Source organism: Dermacentor silvarum, chromosome 1 (genome assembly GCF_013339745.2).
Source record: "Dermacentor silvarum isolate Dsil-2018 chromosome 1, BIME_Dsil_1.4, whole genome shotgun sequence".
NCBI classification, from domain to species: domain Eukaryota; kingdom Metazoa; phylum Arthropoda; class Arachnida; order Ixodida; family Ixodidae; genus Dermacentor; species Dermacentor silvarum.
The window spans coordinates 107,447,539-107,462,029 of NC_051154.1; the positions used below are offsets into that span (position 1 = coordinate 107,447,539).

At 44.6% G+C, this 14,491-nt stretch overlaps 1 protein-coding gene across 1 annotated transcript in view; it reads right to left on the reverse strand.

Annotated features, from left to right (window-relative positions):
* Nucleotides 1-1,019: 1,019 nt before the first annotated feature.
* Nucleotides 1,020-14,491, reverse strand: part of LOC119434511 (transcription termination factor 1-like) — an 89,594-nt gene continuing 76,122 nt past the window's right edge. The window contains exons 10-12 of the mRNA XM_037701663.2: nucleotides 5,813-5,881; nucleotides 3,853-3,938; nucleotides 1,020-1,205 (exon numbers count right to left, since the gene is read on the reverse strand). Of these exons, the coding sequence (XP_037557591.1) occupies nucleotides 1,096-1,205; nucleotides 3,853-3,938; nucleotides 5,813-5,881 (265 nt within the window). The 3' untranslated portion in view covers nucleotides 1,020-1,095. The remainder of the gene's footprint in view (nucleotides 1,206-3,852; nucleotides 3,939-5,812; nucleotides 5,882-14,491) is intronic.

Here is a 14,491-nt window from a genome sequence, read left to right on the forward strand (position 1 = left end):
GATTTCATGGGCTGCAAGGCAAGGTCCTGCTGCAGTGCAGTACATCACTGAACCTTACTGTGAGTGGGTGCAACCCGGCACACCACACAAGGCACTGCCCGTACCTTTTCGTATCCGGTGCCGTGTACCTTTTCTCAATCAAATAAATTTAACATTACCGGTTTTAGCAATTTACGGAGGTAACGATGAGCAGCCGTAGCACTGTGAACTTTCGTGTGTTCTATGGTAAAATAAGCCGCTTACTACAGTGTTCCCATGCCACGTAATTGGTCACAAGATCAGGCTACTAGGTGACTGTGCTGAAAGAAAAAAAATCGCAAAATCATGGAGAAAAAAATTAAGATGAGCTGTTTGTTGGTGCAGTTGGATTGTGTTTCTTAGGGGCGGAAGTGAGACGGGAAGGGCGCGCAAAGCTGGAGATGCGATAGGTGGGGCGGTGTGCACGGCACACAGACTGGTACGGCCTTTTTTTTTTCTCCCCAGGATTTTGCGTTCCTCTACCTTTCGGCACAGATACCTACAAGCCAGATTTCATTGCTATAACCAATAATGCGGCATGGGAATATTGTAGTAAGCAGTTTATTTTACCACAGACCACAGACAAAATTTCACAGTGCTGTGGCTGCTCACTGATATATTTGATGTATTGCAAAAACCGGTATTGTTAGAGGTGAATTCGCCTCTACAGCAACTATTACTGCCACTAATAAAAGCTTGTCACTCTAGCAGTTTAGGTCTCGCACTCAATTCTAACATCCGGAAGAAACCGCTATTGTCTGCTCACGCTCGGCTGCACCTGCCTATGTAGAATTTAAACCTAGGCGAAAATACTCATCGGTGTAGTAGCTGTCATGCCTCGCTAATTTCTATTAAATTTGAACACTAAACTAGTCTAACCACATGATACTTAAGGTCAGTAGCACATGTGTACTTGCTGATTAGTGCGTACTACCTTTTAGTGCATAGTTATGCCGGGACATAATCTGAAGGCAGGTCAGATTGTGGCAATACTTTTGCTGTGCTGTTGGTCCTTCAGTATGGCGCCTCCTTGACGTTAGAGCGAGCCATGAACAGAGGTAGTTGCAACTCACCTTTTCAGGGAGAGGGTGCCTTAGAGAGCACTATAATTTCTTCCAAAGTTTTTTCTTTCCCATATTTTTCAAGCAGTGATGGCAGAGCTATCTTGTATAGATTCTTTACTTTAGCTGCAATGAGAATCAAAAGTAAGTTTTCGAATGTTTCGCACAAACACTGCACATAAACATAAAAATAATAAACAGCAAAGGAGGTTGTATCCTCTTATCAACAGACCATGATGAACAAAGAAAAGTACCTCCTTAGCATTTCAAATACTCATGTCACTGAATAAACATTGGAAAATATACAGTTGAGATACTGTATTGAACTTGGACATTTCGAATTATATTAGAATCTAAATGATCCAAATCTCATGGGGTCATGTAAAAAATTCCCATAATCTGATATCTGTCACTAGGACAACTAAAATTTGTACCCTGAGGTACAAATCAAATCCATTGATAGAAATTTATTCAAAAATGAAAATCTCCAACACAATTACTTTTTTTTTTCTACACGGCACCAACCGCGAAAATGTCCAAATAATCAGGTGCTACAACAAAATTCCAAGGGGTAAAAAATATTACATTTCACAACGGCTTCAGCACAGAGTGCTATTTACTGAATCTGCTGAATATTGAATTTACTGCTGAATCTTGCACTCCAGCTCAGTCTCAATGATGTTTTTATACAGTAGACTTCGGTTAATTCAACTCCAGTTAAGGTCTTGGCCAACACCAATACATTTCTACAGGCACAAATGTTCGTTGTTTTGATATTAAAATTGGCCTTTGCCAAATAATTGGAACTTGATTTGTCAGCACACACGTCTGCCCCCAAAGGGGCTCATAAGTGGCAATGTCTATCTTGTCCGCATTTGGGGGACCGTGAATGAGTCAAATACACAAAAAAATCTCCCACCAAAAATGGATATTTTCGGTTTGCCATAGGAAGGTTTTTCAAGCGAAAGCATTAGCTTACAATGAATGATTACAGTATTTACCCAATTGTAACATGTGCCTTTTATTCCAAGAAGATCGGTCAAAAGATTACGTGCACAGTGCAACCGGATACGAAACCAAAACCATGTTCGCAACAGCCTACCATCATCGCCGTTGTCATCATACAATGGCGACAAAACAGGTTCTCGTGTAATATGCGTAGCATGACCGCTTGACGATGTTGTGCCACTTTAAGTCTTTAAATATGAAAGCTAATTCAAAAGATACATTATTTTATATGCTAAATTAGCTGCAACAAGTTGTGCAACATGTTTCTGCCATTCCAAAGAATAGCATGCGTCGCAAGATGAGCTAGCGAAGTGTTCAGTCTACGCATAGGCCGCCATTGTGTTTGGCATTGCGGCAGAGTCGTTCGATAAATCCAGAACATCAAAAGCAGAATGGACCGCACAGAGGACGACATGTTGTGGTTCATAGACAAGTGATTAAATGCTCTCTGAGAGTGATGACGATTGACATGAAATGCAAATAAATTGTCTAAATAAATTGTCATAAATAAATAAGTCTGCACATTTTTTTTTTCTTCATCATACACACAGCTCAACCTAGTTCACAATTAAATGGGATATAACAGAATAAATTGATATAAAGAACCATTTTTTCCACAGCAAAAAGTAACCAGCCATTTCATACAATGTTAACCCTTTGAGGTGCCGTATAATTCTGTCCAGTGAAAATTTAGTTTCAGAACACTTTTTGCATCTTTTGCACCCGTCACATACTTGAAATGTGTGTTGGATGTAAAAAATTGTGAAAAGCAGTGAAAGAAGTGAACCCGCTGCATTTGACGACAGATTGACACAGAGTTGGCGCAAGTTGGAATCAGCTAGCGCAAGACAGGGGTAATTGGAGATCACCGGGAGAGGCCTTCGTCCTGCAGTGGACATAAATATAGGCTGATGATGATGACACTGAGTGCCTAACACCTAGCCCTCTACCTTCCAACTCGTTGGAGCATCAACCACCCGGAGTGGCACAGACTGCAATGTAGCTCTCCTTCATGCATTTGCATTCTATTGTGTATTACACTCCTCGCACACAAACTGAAGGCTGGAGTGCTTAATTTGCAGGATTTCATTAAAAATGAGAATGTTTTAGCCAATGACAATGTTCTAGGAAGCTGACTAAAACTTGTTGCTGGAGTAGTTAGTTCATTATGCATAGGGGGAAAAAAACCAGACGAGCTTTTTCAGTCCTCTCGTGCTTGCTTGTTTTTTGCACAGTGTCTTTTTCCCAAAGCATCTAGGAGGCAGTAGAGTTTCCCTGATCTGCTGAAACATAAACTTGAAATGCTCTATCTCAACTGTAATAAGCCAAAGGCTGAACAATGAACAAGTTTAATTCAAGAGAAGGCCCGGCCGGCAGCTGCCAGTTAGAGTTGCAAACTGCCGCTTGATTTCTCATGGCCTTGCTCTATAGGCCACCTTATTGGTGCTGGCGTCGCTAAGTCACTATCACCTGATGTCACATACCTACATTCATCAAATATGCCTTTTTTCTCGATGCTAATGCCTTTAGGCACTCTTCGCGTTCATGAGTGGTCAAGCAACGCTCCATTCTGGGTGGAGTGTCGAACGCGGCCACTTAGGAGCGTGAAAAGCGGCAAATGGCATTAGCATCGAAGAAAGGCATCGCTACAAAATACTGGCCATGATCTCAAAGCAACAAGTATATTTACAAACAAAGTACTGCAAATCATCACTGCAGCTGCCGTTTAGAAATGCATCTACTGAAGTATATAAGAGCTACTTACACTGAAAATCCTTGCGCTTGTCTGGTGGGAGATAAAAATTCAGTGTGCTTTCCCAATGATACTTGGCAACCAAGGGAGATGGTGCCCTGGAAACAAATGCATTGGATTGTGAACAAAGAAAATGACACACTGCTATGTGAAGACCTCAGTTGTCGATAGGGGTTTTTAACTTATCAAGGCACTGAAAAGTTCTCAGCCTGGCCAAAAAGATACTAAATCTTGAGTACTTTCACTTTATTTCGCATTAGCTCCCCACTCAACAAAATGAGCACAAGTCTTCAGCTGCTCTTTAAACCAATAAAAAAAATTGTGAAGATTGCTGGTTGAGTTGCTGCTCCGCCACTACAATGGCTTCAAAATCACTCAAAAAAAAATTTTTTTTTTCTTTTTCAAGCTTTTTCAGGTTTGGGAACAAAAGTCACATGGAGAGAAATCTGGCAGTAAAGTGGGTGGTCGATGCAGTTAAACCCGAGTTTACTCAAAAGAACCATTGTTCTTGCAAAACATTCGACAGAACCCATGTCATGATGGCTGTTGGCGGTAATGCGTTTAGCATTGAATCAACATAGCGGCACAGCATATTGCTAGCGTCGAAACAAGTTATGTATCAGGTGTGTACTGCAGCGGGACTCCTTTATTGCATTTCCCTTTGAACACTTGGCATCATCTAGCGGCATCGCCGTGAAGCCTGCGCATGGCGTCCGAAATACAGTCGAAGTTCGATTACCTGTCAACAATGACAATGTCAACACCCATTCAACTCACTGAGGTGGAAGAGATCTCATTGAAGTGGAAAAACTCTGAGCCCATTCTTTCCCAGGGAATGTTTCGTTTCTGTTAGCTGGCAAGGCATGCACTTTTCCACGAGTTCCTTGATATTCAAGATTAGGCCAGACCAATAGACGGTCTTTCCGGCTCTTTTTTGACAGCTGGTCAAACACAAGTGTACTTCATGTATCTCCTTTGGACCCTCTTTCTCTATCACTTAAGGATAACCAGCCTATCAACTCTAAACAACATGTCTTCATAGACTGCTAATTCATCTCTGAATGATCAGGACAACTTCAGTTTCACTGAGCTCTTTGGTTGTGCTTGGCCATCCTTTCTTTGTGGCCTCAATTACTTCTTGAAGGTCAGTGTTTCCTGCAAAGTCTCTCTTGAAGTCGTCCATTGTTTCTGGTGACATGAGAACAATGGTTAGTACTTCAAAATCTTGTGAGCAGATAACTGCATCTTTGTTGTTTGTACAGTCTCTGTTCAGCAGATCTGCAATCACAAGTTCATTGCCTTTCTAGTACGTTATTTTTGACACATACCGTATTTACTCGTGTAATGAATGCACCCCCAACTTAGTCATCAAAATTTGGATGTTTTTTTTTCTCCCATGCAATAAACGCACCCTGAACTTTCTACCGTGAAGTTGGAGAGAGACAGTACAATTCGGCATCCGATATGGTGTCCCGCGGGTACGATTGTATCAGATGCCGAATCGTTCCGTGTGTCTCCTACTTTTATTGCAATAGCAATCATATGGACACTCCAAGCGCATTTTTGCAGTCAGCGCCGACGATTGCGGCTCTATTTCCCGCGTTCGAGGGAGGTAAGCGGGGAGGAAACGCACTGTATTTCGTCACCCCATGAGTGACTCTTCGCCCCATGAGTGACCACGCATTTCCTATGCCCCTAAATCTTATTTAATGACAGGCTTAACTATGAGCACACTGTGCCTGCATTACTCCTACAGTAAGAACTCCTGAGCCTAAACTTAAGGTTAAATAATGGGCCCTATCTCTTACAAACTGCATGAAATCTCACCACAATCAGCCAAATAGCTCTGTAGAATTAACAATCACAGTGCTGTTTTCATGAGTTCCTCAATGTGCGTCCCCGTGTGCATCCCTGAAAGACTGTACACACATCAGGGAGACAACGACATTAAGAAAACTGAAATGAACCTTACCATGGAAATGATTCTCCTACAGCTTCCCAGTCAACTTCAGATGACCTGCGTGCATTGAGCTCTCGCATTCTGCAAAAATGAAATGTTCAGTAACTACCCAGCTTCCAAAACCCTCCTAACGCTGTGCAAACAAATCAGCATGACTATTATGTACTTGACTCCTGACTGTGCTAGTGTCCATAAAATGAGCAGTACTGTGACATGATATGTACCTTGCCTTCTGCAACAACAGCACATGACAGCTCTGAAATGGATAAGCAATGGTAAGGTACACAGCTAGGCTATGACACTTCTCTTGGAGATGTAGGGATGGCTTGAATGAAGCATTTAATCTGTGGTTAATTTTATCCACTGTTAACTTGAACTCAATTGACCATGTAATAAGCCTATTGCATATTTTTGCTGTTTCCCAGTGAACATGTTTGAGAGAAAGACTCATGCAGCAGCAACACATAAGACTTGTCGCTATTCGATTTGTGAGCACATGGTGTTGGTGCTAAGCACATTTCACTCTTGCTTGTGTGAAAAGATCTGCAACACATGGGTGGGTTATGGTCTCGAAGGTCTGCAAGATGAGAGCTATCTATCTGGTCAACTCTTGTGGCTGACAAACAATTACCAGGGCTTAAACGGCATATTGTAACGGGCACACGAGGCACGTTCACTTTCAATTGGCGACTCAGGTGCGCCAGCATTAGCACAGCATAGTTTCCATACAGGCTGGTCTATCTCCACACAATGCCCGTTTCTAACTTATCTGCAATAAAAATTCAAAGCAAGTGCTCTGATGCACCACAGCCAGGCGATGGAGCCTTATAACGTTAATGTAGCTATCAGTATATTGAAGACCATACCACATTGTGAGGGATTTGCAACATTTGTACGTAAAAAAAGTAAGTCACTTTTGCGCATTTTACACTTTATGCCAAGATGACGTTTCTGTTCGTATGCAGTACCTCATGCAGTAACTGGAGGGTTAGCATGCGCTGCATGCTGGTGTGAAGAGGTGGAAATGGAGGATGGGGTGAGGACAAACACTACTTAAATAAATCATAATTCTGTGTGTTTAGAGATTATTATGCATTCCTAAGTCCAGAGAATAGCTTTTGGGATGAAGAATAAAGACACCAAACTATAAACATTACAGGCCTGAAGCTGTCATTGCCGTGGTGTTGCCTTAGTTATCGTTGTCAAGCTCAAATGGCTCCACTAATTCTCGACATTCTGTTCATGTTACTGGTGACCAAATTTCTCGTGAAATCTTAAACGCATTCATGCACAAAATAGTAACCAATGAGTCTTCACACTGTTATGTTTATAAAGACTTCATTTTACTTTATCATACAGTTTCTCTTCTACAAGATAGCCGAAATCACAAATATTTAGCTGCTTTAGCAGGGGGCATTCATTTTCAATTTTTTCCACCCTTTATCATTGGCTAGCATGCCGCAGCACACTGTTAGTGCCTAATAACCCACTCAGTGTAACATATGATAATAAAGGAGGATAAATCCAGATAAGAATGAACAGGTGGTCCTGGTCACCATCCCCAATTTTGATGAAATTTACTTTAGGTGCAGGTTTTGGGCCCAGAACAATGATTCTGAACTTAGTTTTGTTAAAAAAAATTTTGCTCGCCTGAAAAAAAAAAAAAATGCACAAATTTCAGCCGTCGAAAACACTTTCGCCGCCCGTTTCGCAATTTCTGAACTTTGAGTGCGCATAGAGAAACAATGGTACACTTCTCGATCACAATATTTTTTTCCCACAAAGAACAAGCGAAATGCTACCTTATGAGTATTTTATTGCACTTGGCTACAAGAGGAACGTTGAGAAAAAAAAATCACAAGCATGGTAAACGGACCAAAATACCTGTAATTCAGGAATTTATTGTTCTAGACTAAAGTGAGGATAATGAAACTCGGTGCACATAAACTTTTAAATCTTCACATTTTTTCGAAATAAGTTTCGTTAATTTGTCAAGCACTGTTGTATTTAAACATTGTACTTAAACATGAGTGGTTTGCCAAAAACATCAAAATTTGAAAATAGTTTTCTGAAAAAGGCCATTTAAAATTTTTTTTTGAAAATCACTCTGGTTGAAGTCAAGGACATTGTCTACCACTGTGCGTAAAAAAATGTTGCATTATTTGAGTACCGAACAAGTTACAATGCGTCAAATATGACCACACTCAGCCTAGCGGCCGCAACAGTGATTTCGTGAATTCCGATTTCATGAGCTATGCAAGAACTCATTCAACGCATTATTAAATATAATGCTGCCAACAAGCGATGCTGTCCTGTGTGGGTTACAACTTTTTTGAACCGCACAATTGCGCATGTTGTAGGCCATGGGTTCTCAAAGTGGGTTCCGCGGAACCCTGGGGTTCCGCAGGCCCCTGCTCGGGGTTCTGCGAGCCACTGATAAATTTTCCGTGGTCTCGCGCTAACCAAGTGGTTAAAACGGCGAAAATGAGGTGCGCTCGATCCACAGTACCTCCGTTACTCATGCCCGAGCGTCAAAAAGCATATCACACTGCGTAACAGCAACGCGCGAACTGCGCAATAAATTCGCAAGCCGCTTGTAGCCACCCAACCTTTGAAAACGGGCATTTCGCCTAAGCTTTGGCACTTAAATCTCGGAGGCCGTAATTTACCAACATGCGCATTTCTCCCGTTTGTAGATAGCGTAGGTGCCGATTGCGTGCGCACTGGCGTATAGGTTGGAGGAATAAAAAAAGAAAGTGAAGAAAAAAATGCGCGAAGCATCGCAAATACGCGCCGCAGAAGAGCAAGCAAGAACTGCGCTAGCGTCCAACCGAAACGAAGCGGCGCACTCCGCATCGCCATGCTCCTCAGTGGTAAGCGTGCGCGGCACGTGATTGACAGCAACGCCGGACCGCTTCGTGCCTAATTGCGCCCTTAAAAGACTTTATTCTTGCGTTTATCACCGCGCGTAACACCGCGTTGGCGGCATGCCGCGTGCCTTCATAAGTGCGTGGTTGCCATCCATGATTGCGTCGATAACCACCGCAGTTTCGTCCGCAGCGGTTGAGGCAAACTGTGGTTTCGTTTTCACTCGGTGCGCGCGTCGGCTGCGTGCCTTCACAAATGCGTAGTCGCCAACCATGGTAGCGTCGATAGCGACCGCGGTTTCGTCCGCACTTCTAGCGAACGATAGTTTCGTTTTGACTTGGTGCGTGCGTCGGCCGCCTGCCTTCTGAACCGCAAGGTCGCCGTCCATGATCGCGTTGATAGCGGCCGCAGTTTCGTCCACAGCGGTTGCGGCAAACAGTAGTTTTGCTTTGACTCAGTGCAAAGCTGTCGAAGATTAAGAGCCCCGGCTACAACGCGATGGACGGACAATTTGTTGGCGAGCAGCTGACTGGCGAAAAAATAATCGGGATGTACGCGCGCGAGGCCTTCGCCGCTGCTAGCGCTAATCAGTCATGAGATGACAAGAATTTCAGCTTCCGCACTGGTCTCGTGCTATATAAACATAAACAGAATTTGCTGATTCATTGAGTAAATAAAAGCGTGTTGACGTAGTTAAGCATTTGGTTATTGCTTTCTTGATACCCTCGATAATGCAACATTTCGTTAATTAGGACATATTAATTCGGTTCACTCGGGGGGGGGGGGGGGGTTCCTTGGCGCATCATGGAGCTTAGCAGGGTTCCCTGGAACGAACATGCTTGAGAACCCCTGTCGTAGGCCAATGTGGCCGAGGAAGAAGGCTGACGGTACTGTTGCCATGTGGTTGTATTTTATTAGTCTGATCTTGCACCTTTTCAACAACATGCGACATTCGATTTCACTGCCGAAGAAGTTGCTTATCCGAAGCAACTGTTCTTGCCACGAAAAACTGCAGTTCCGAGTTATGGGTACGCTTGCACTCCCACATATGCCACGACTGAATACCAGGCCTTGCAGGAACCGCAACCCATTCTCTTGCCTTCAATCGCCTGAAAGATTCAATGGCAGCTATTATAGCGTAAATTAATGTAACCTTTGGTAGCTTAGGAGTCAAAACTTGCACCACATCGGAAGCAGAGTTGATGGCACATACTGCTAATTTGATGTTGGCACAATACATACAGACACATACTTCCTGTGTCGGCGTGGGCGTGACACATTTTGGTCGCAAAGAGTAGAACTTAGCCCGACCGATTGCAGTGTCAGGATGAGCTTCCTTAAACACGCGGTAAGTTCCATGTATAGAGCATGTCATTACATGTTTCGCAATAAATTCTTTCTTGCCATCCAGTATACCATGAAGAGGGATGGGACTGCCCAAAGTCATTTTGGAGCAATTTTTGGAGCAAGTAAAATTGAGTATTGGAGCAGTTTGGCGCAGACAAAATTGCATTTTGGAGCAGCTTGTAGCTGAGTAAATTTCGTTTTAGAGCAGTTTGTAGCAGGCCAATCTGAATTTTGGTGGTATAATGAAAAATGGCAGCGCACTTCGCGAAACCACGATGAAACAGAAAATAAACCACCACAAAGCGCGTTGTAGAAGCACGCTTTGCTTATAGCTACAGCATACTATAGAATATGCAAGAGTGGGTGGAGCGGCGGCACAGCACATGTTTTCCTGTAAAGCGGAAAATATCAGTGGAACTACAATCGAACTACGTGTATATTCCAGGGCCGACGCTCATGATGATAGCGGAAAATGTTCTCAAAATATGATGATGATGATGATGATGATGTATGGGGTTTTTTGGCGCAAGGGCCAGGGATGGCCAAAGAGCGCCAAGAAATGGTATGATGAAGTCGATGATGCAGTGAATGAGAAGTTTAACATGTATCGAGGCTGTATAGAGGCCTAAAATGTTCGCTGCAAGGTACGTAAAATGTACAGGTATTTAAAATAATGTCAATAATGAGTGATACCAGCTATGACCATGATGTATACTCTAGGAAAAAGAAAAATTATAATAATAATACAAAAAAATATGTGTCGCTTCCCTTAGCACTATCACCTCACTGAGACCCTTGGGCACAAGGGAATGGAGGGACGTGCTCTACAAAAACAGTACGCTCGCAGCAATACCCTCTAGATAGAGGGAGGGCTACGAATCTCTCGGGCTAATAACATGCAGTACAACATCATTTAAAAAGTTAAGCACTGCCTTGGTTTCAAAAAGAGGTTCTGGGCCAAGAAACAGTGTCGGATGTAAGGGGATATGTTGTTGGTATGTGTCACGAGCGAAAGCAGACGACGCTTGGTGCGTACGTGTCTTGCGCCTTGGCGCCGAGCTCGCGCTCGCGAGGGGGGCTCGAGCAATAAAGAAGAAGGGTCAGGCAGTCCCTTCCTGGTCTCCACTGTGTCTGGATGCGTCTTATGCCGCCCCGGAACCCATAGAAACCGACGGCCACAACGGCACGTCACATTTGGCGCCCAACGGCTCGGGGTGAGCTATGAAGACGTTTATTCCTTTTTGATGTGGGGTCGTCGCTCGCTGCGCGTTCCTTTGGTCGAACCACTGCCTTCAGGACAGCGTCGGCTCCGTAAACCCAACATGGCGACCGCCCAGTGTTCCATCGATGTGTTCGAACAGTTGGATGACGCCGCCCGGGTGGAAGCCTACAGGACAGCCGTGTCCGAAGCAGGTGCCCTAAAAACCGAAGTGGATCAGCTCCGGCGCGAATTGGAAGGACTGAAAATAATGTTTTCGAATGGACACGACTCCGTCAAAGAAGTCGACGCACCAAAGCCACCTCTTGACCCGCAGTTGCAGGCAAGTCACGACTTCTTTTGCAACTTACTCGCTCCAATTGTGGAACGCATCGAGCGCTTGGAGTCGAAAACGCGTGAGGACTCGGACGCCGAATCCTGCCAAAGTACGGAGACGAGCGCTGCGTCGATAAATCTTCAACGCGGCTCGGGAAACCAACGCGGCAAAGCTAAAGACGAAGCTACTTTATGCATCTCTAACAGCTCGGGTGAAGACGCTCGCGACCGACTTTCAAGTTTCGCAGCTAGCTCCTTACCGCATCTTGGGAAAGATGTCACCGCTTGGTTTCATCAAGTTGATTTTTGGTTCAGAACCTTCAGCGTTCATGAAGAGGTCGCGATACCCTTCATTATCTCCAGGCTCCCAGCTAAGGATTTCACATGGATGCGCCACCATGCAAAGATGGTCAATATCGCTACTTGGGCTGATGTGAAGGCAGCGTTCCGTCGCCGTTACAACATTGACTGTGATGTAACCTCTTTTCGGAGCTACACAACGAGCTGGAGAGTCGTGTACAGACTTTGCTTACCGTAAGTTGGACCTCATGGAACAATGCAATTATCCGGTATTGCAAAAGGAGAAGTGTCAGGTCATCATGGCTACGCTTTCAGACAAGGCCAAGAAACACTTCTTTGACAAGAATTTTGAGAAACTAAATGACATGATAGACTCTTTTCTGCGCTTTGACCAGATCAGCAATACCGAGGAAAACGTTAAAGTTCTGGTTGCGGTTGAACCTCCCACATCGCAGACCACGGAACGCCCCGTTTTGGTAAAGCGTTCGTCTCGGAAGTCTATGCGGAATCGTCAGCGCAAGGAGAGCATGGAGTCTAGCGGTTCCTCAGAAAATCAGCTACCCCAGAAAAACCTACCTCAAAGGGAACATGAAGTGAAGCCGCCTCCGAAGAATCCGACTTATTATTCACCACGTGTTTTTAACAGATCACAAGGGAACACCTCCAGGATTCGTAAACTATGCTTGAACTGCTCTAGAAGCGGACATTTTGTCACACAGTGTCGTCTGCCACTAACTGCAGAATTTTTGAAGTGGCAGGAGGAATTTGAGTCCACCAGCCCAAAAGAGCAGGGAAACGATCAACTGGTGACGCCAATGCCCGCGAGCAGTCATCAGTGATTGAGCAGGTGTCTTGTTCTACAGAAGCGGGTATTTTTTCCGTTCCTGTCATCATCAACGGACAAACGTTTAAAGGCATCTTGGACTCAGGTGCCGTGAAAAGTCTGATTACAGCACCACTGGTTGAGAGACTCAAGCTAATTATTGAGCCTTCGTCCCTGCGTTTGGTAGGAGCAAGCGGCCATCACTTAGAAAACTTGGGTCAAGTCAAAGCTGTTGTAACAGTCGACGGCCAAACATTGCAGCATGAATTTGTCGTGGTTAAGCGGCTACCTCATGACGGAGTGCTTCTAGGCGACGACTTCCTACGGGCCTCAAGAGCCATCATCGACTGGGGTTCACAAAGCTTTGCTTTGTCTGTTCCTCAGATGTTACAAAAGATCCACCTCATTAGGGAGCAAACACTACCTGCTTTATCGCGGAAGTTAGTTCCAGTGGACTGGCATCGCATGTCTAGAGATAAAGATTGTGTGATGGTCATCACAGGGACAAAGCTCTTGTACGACCGCTATTCGGTCATTGTGGAGCCCATGGTTGCAGATGCATCCGAAAAGATAGTCAAGGTTTTGCTTACGAACTGTTCACCCCAAGCCATCGTGCTTCCATCTCAGATGACAGTTGGAGTCGTAGAAGAAGCAGGGGGAATAGAGGACATTGAACTCTCTGTGGAAGACTGTCAACAGATCCTCCAAGTTTCGTGCCTGCCTTCTCCTGAGGATCTTGATGAACCACCAGCCTATGCAGTTGTTGACCCGCAGCATTGCTCAATCCAAATTGGTGACGTAAACTTTAACGTTGGCACAACGTTATCCTCAAGTGAGCTGCAGGTCGTGAAGGAGTTGTTGGCGCAGCATGCTGCTTGCTTCGCACAATCAAGTACGGATGTAGGCTCATGCAAAGTTGAGCAACATTGTATTCCAACTGGGGATGCAAAGCCTATCTCCCAACGACCTCGCAGATTGTCTCCTGCGCAACGTGACCTCGTCAAGAGTCTGATCAAGGACCTCATCGATGCCAACATAGTCCGGCCTTCTCGAAGTCCTTGGGCTTCACCGCTGGTCCTAGTAGCGAAGAAAGACGGGACAACACGCATGTGCGTCGATTATCGACGGCTCAACACAGTGACTGAAGATATTGTTTACCCTTTTCCAAGGATTGAAGATGCCCTGCAGGCGCTCACCGGAAGCAAGTACTTTTCTGTCATGGACTTGGTGTCTGGTTTTTATCAGATAGCCATGCATCCAGATGACATACAGAAGACGGCTTTCGTTACACCTTGGGGTCTCTACGAATTCCTACGGATGCCGTTTGGTCTTAAAGGTGCTCCTTTCACGTGTCAACGAGCCGTCGATACAATCATTGACGGAATTAGGTATGACAATGCTCTCGTCTACATGGATGATTGCGTAGTCTTCAGTCAGACATTTGAAGACCATGTTTCGCACCTCAGGGACATCTTTTCAAGGTTCCAGAAAGCAGCTTTGAAGTTCAAACCACAGAAGTGTTACTTCTTCTGCACTGCTATTAATTACCTTGGGCATGTTGTCACAAAAGATGGTGTAAGTCCTGACCCATCGAAACTGGCAGCTGTTCAGATGTTCCGGCCTCCTCGAACCGTACAGGAACTCCAGTCATTCATGGGGCTTACGTCATACTTCCGGAAGTTTATCCCTAACTACAGCGTTACCGCTGCACCTCTACGATCCCTCCTAAAGAAGAATTCTGCTTTTTCCTGGGAAGAGGATCAGCAAGTGGCCTTTGAGACATTAAAGTGCGCTTTGTGTCAGCCGCCTGTCCTCAAAC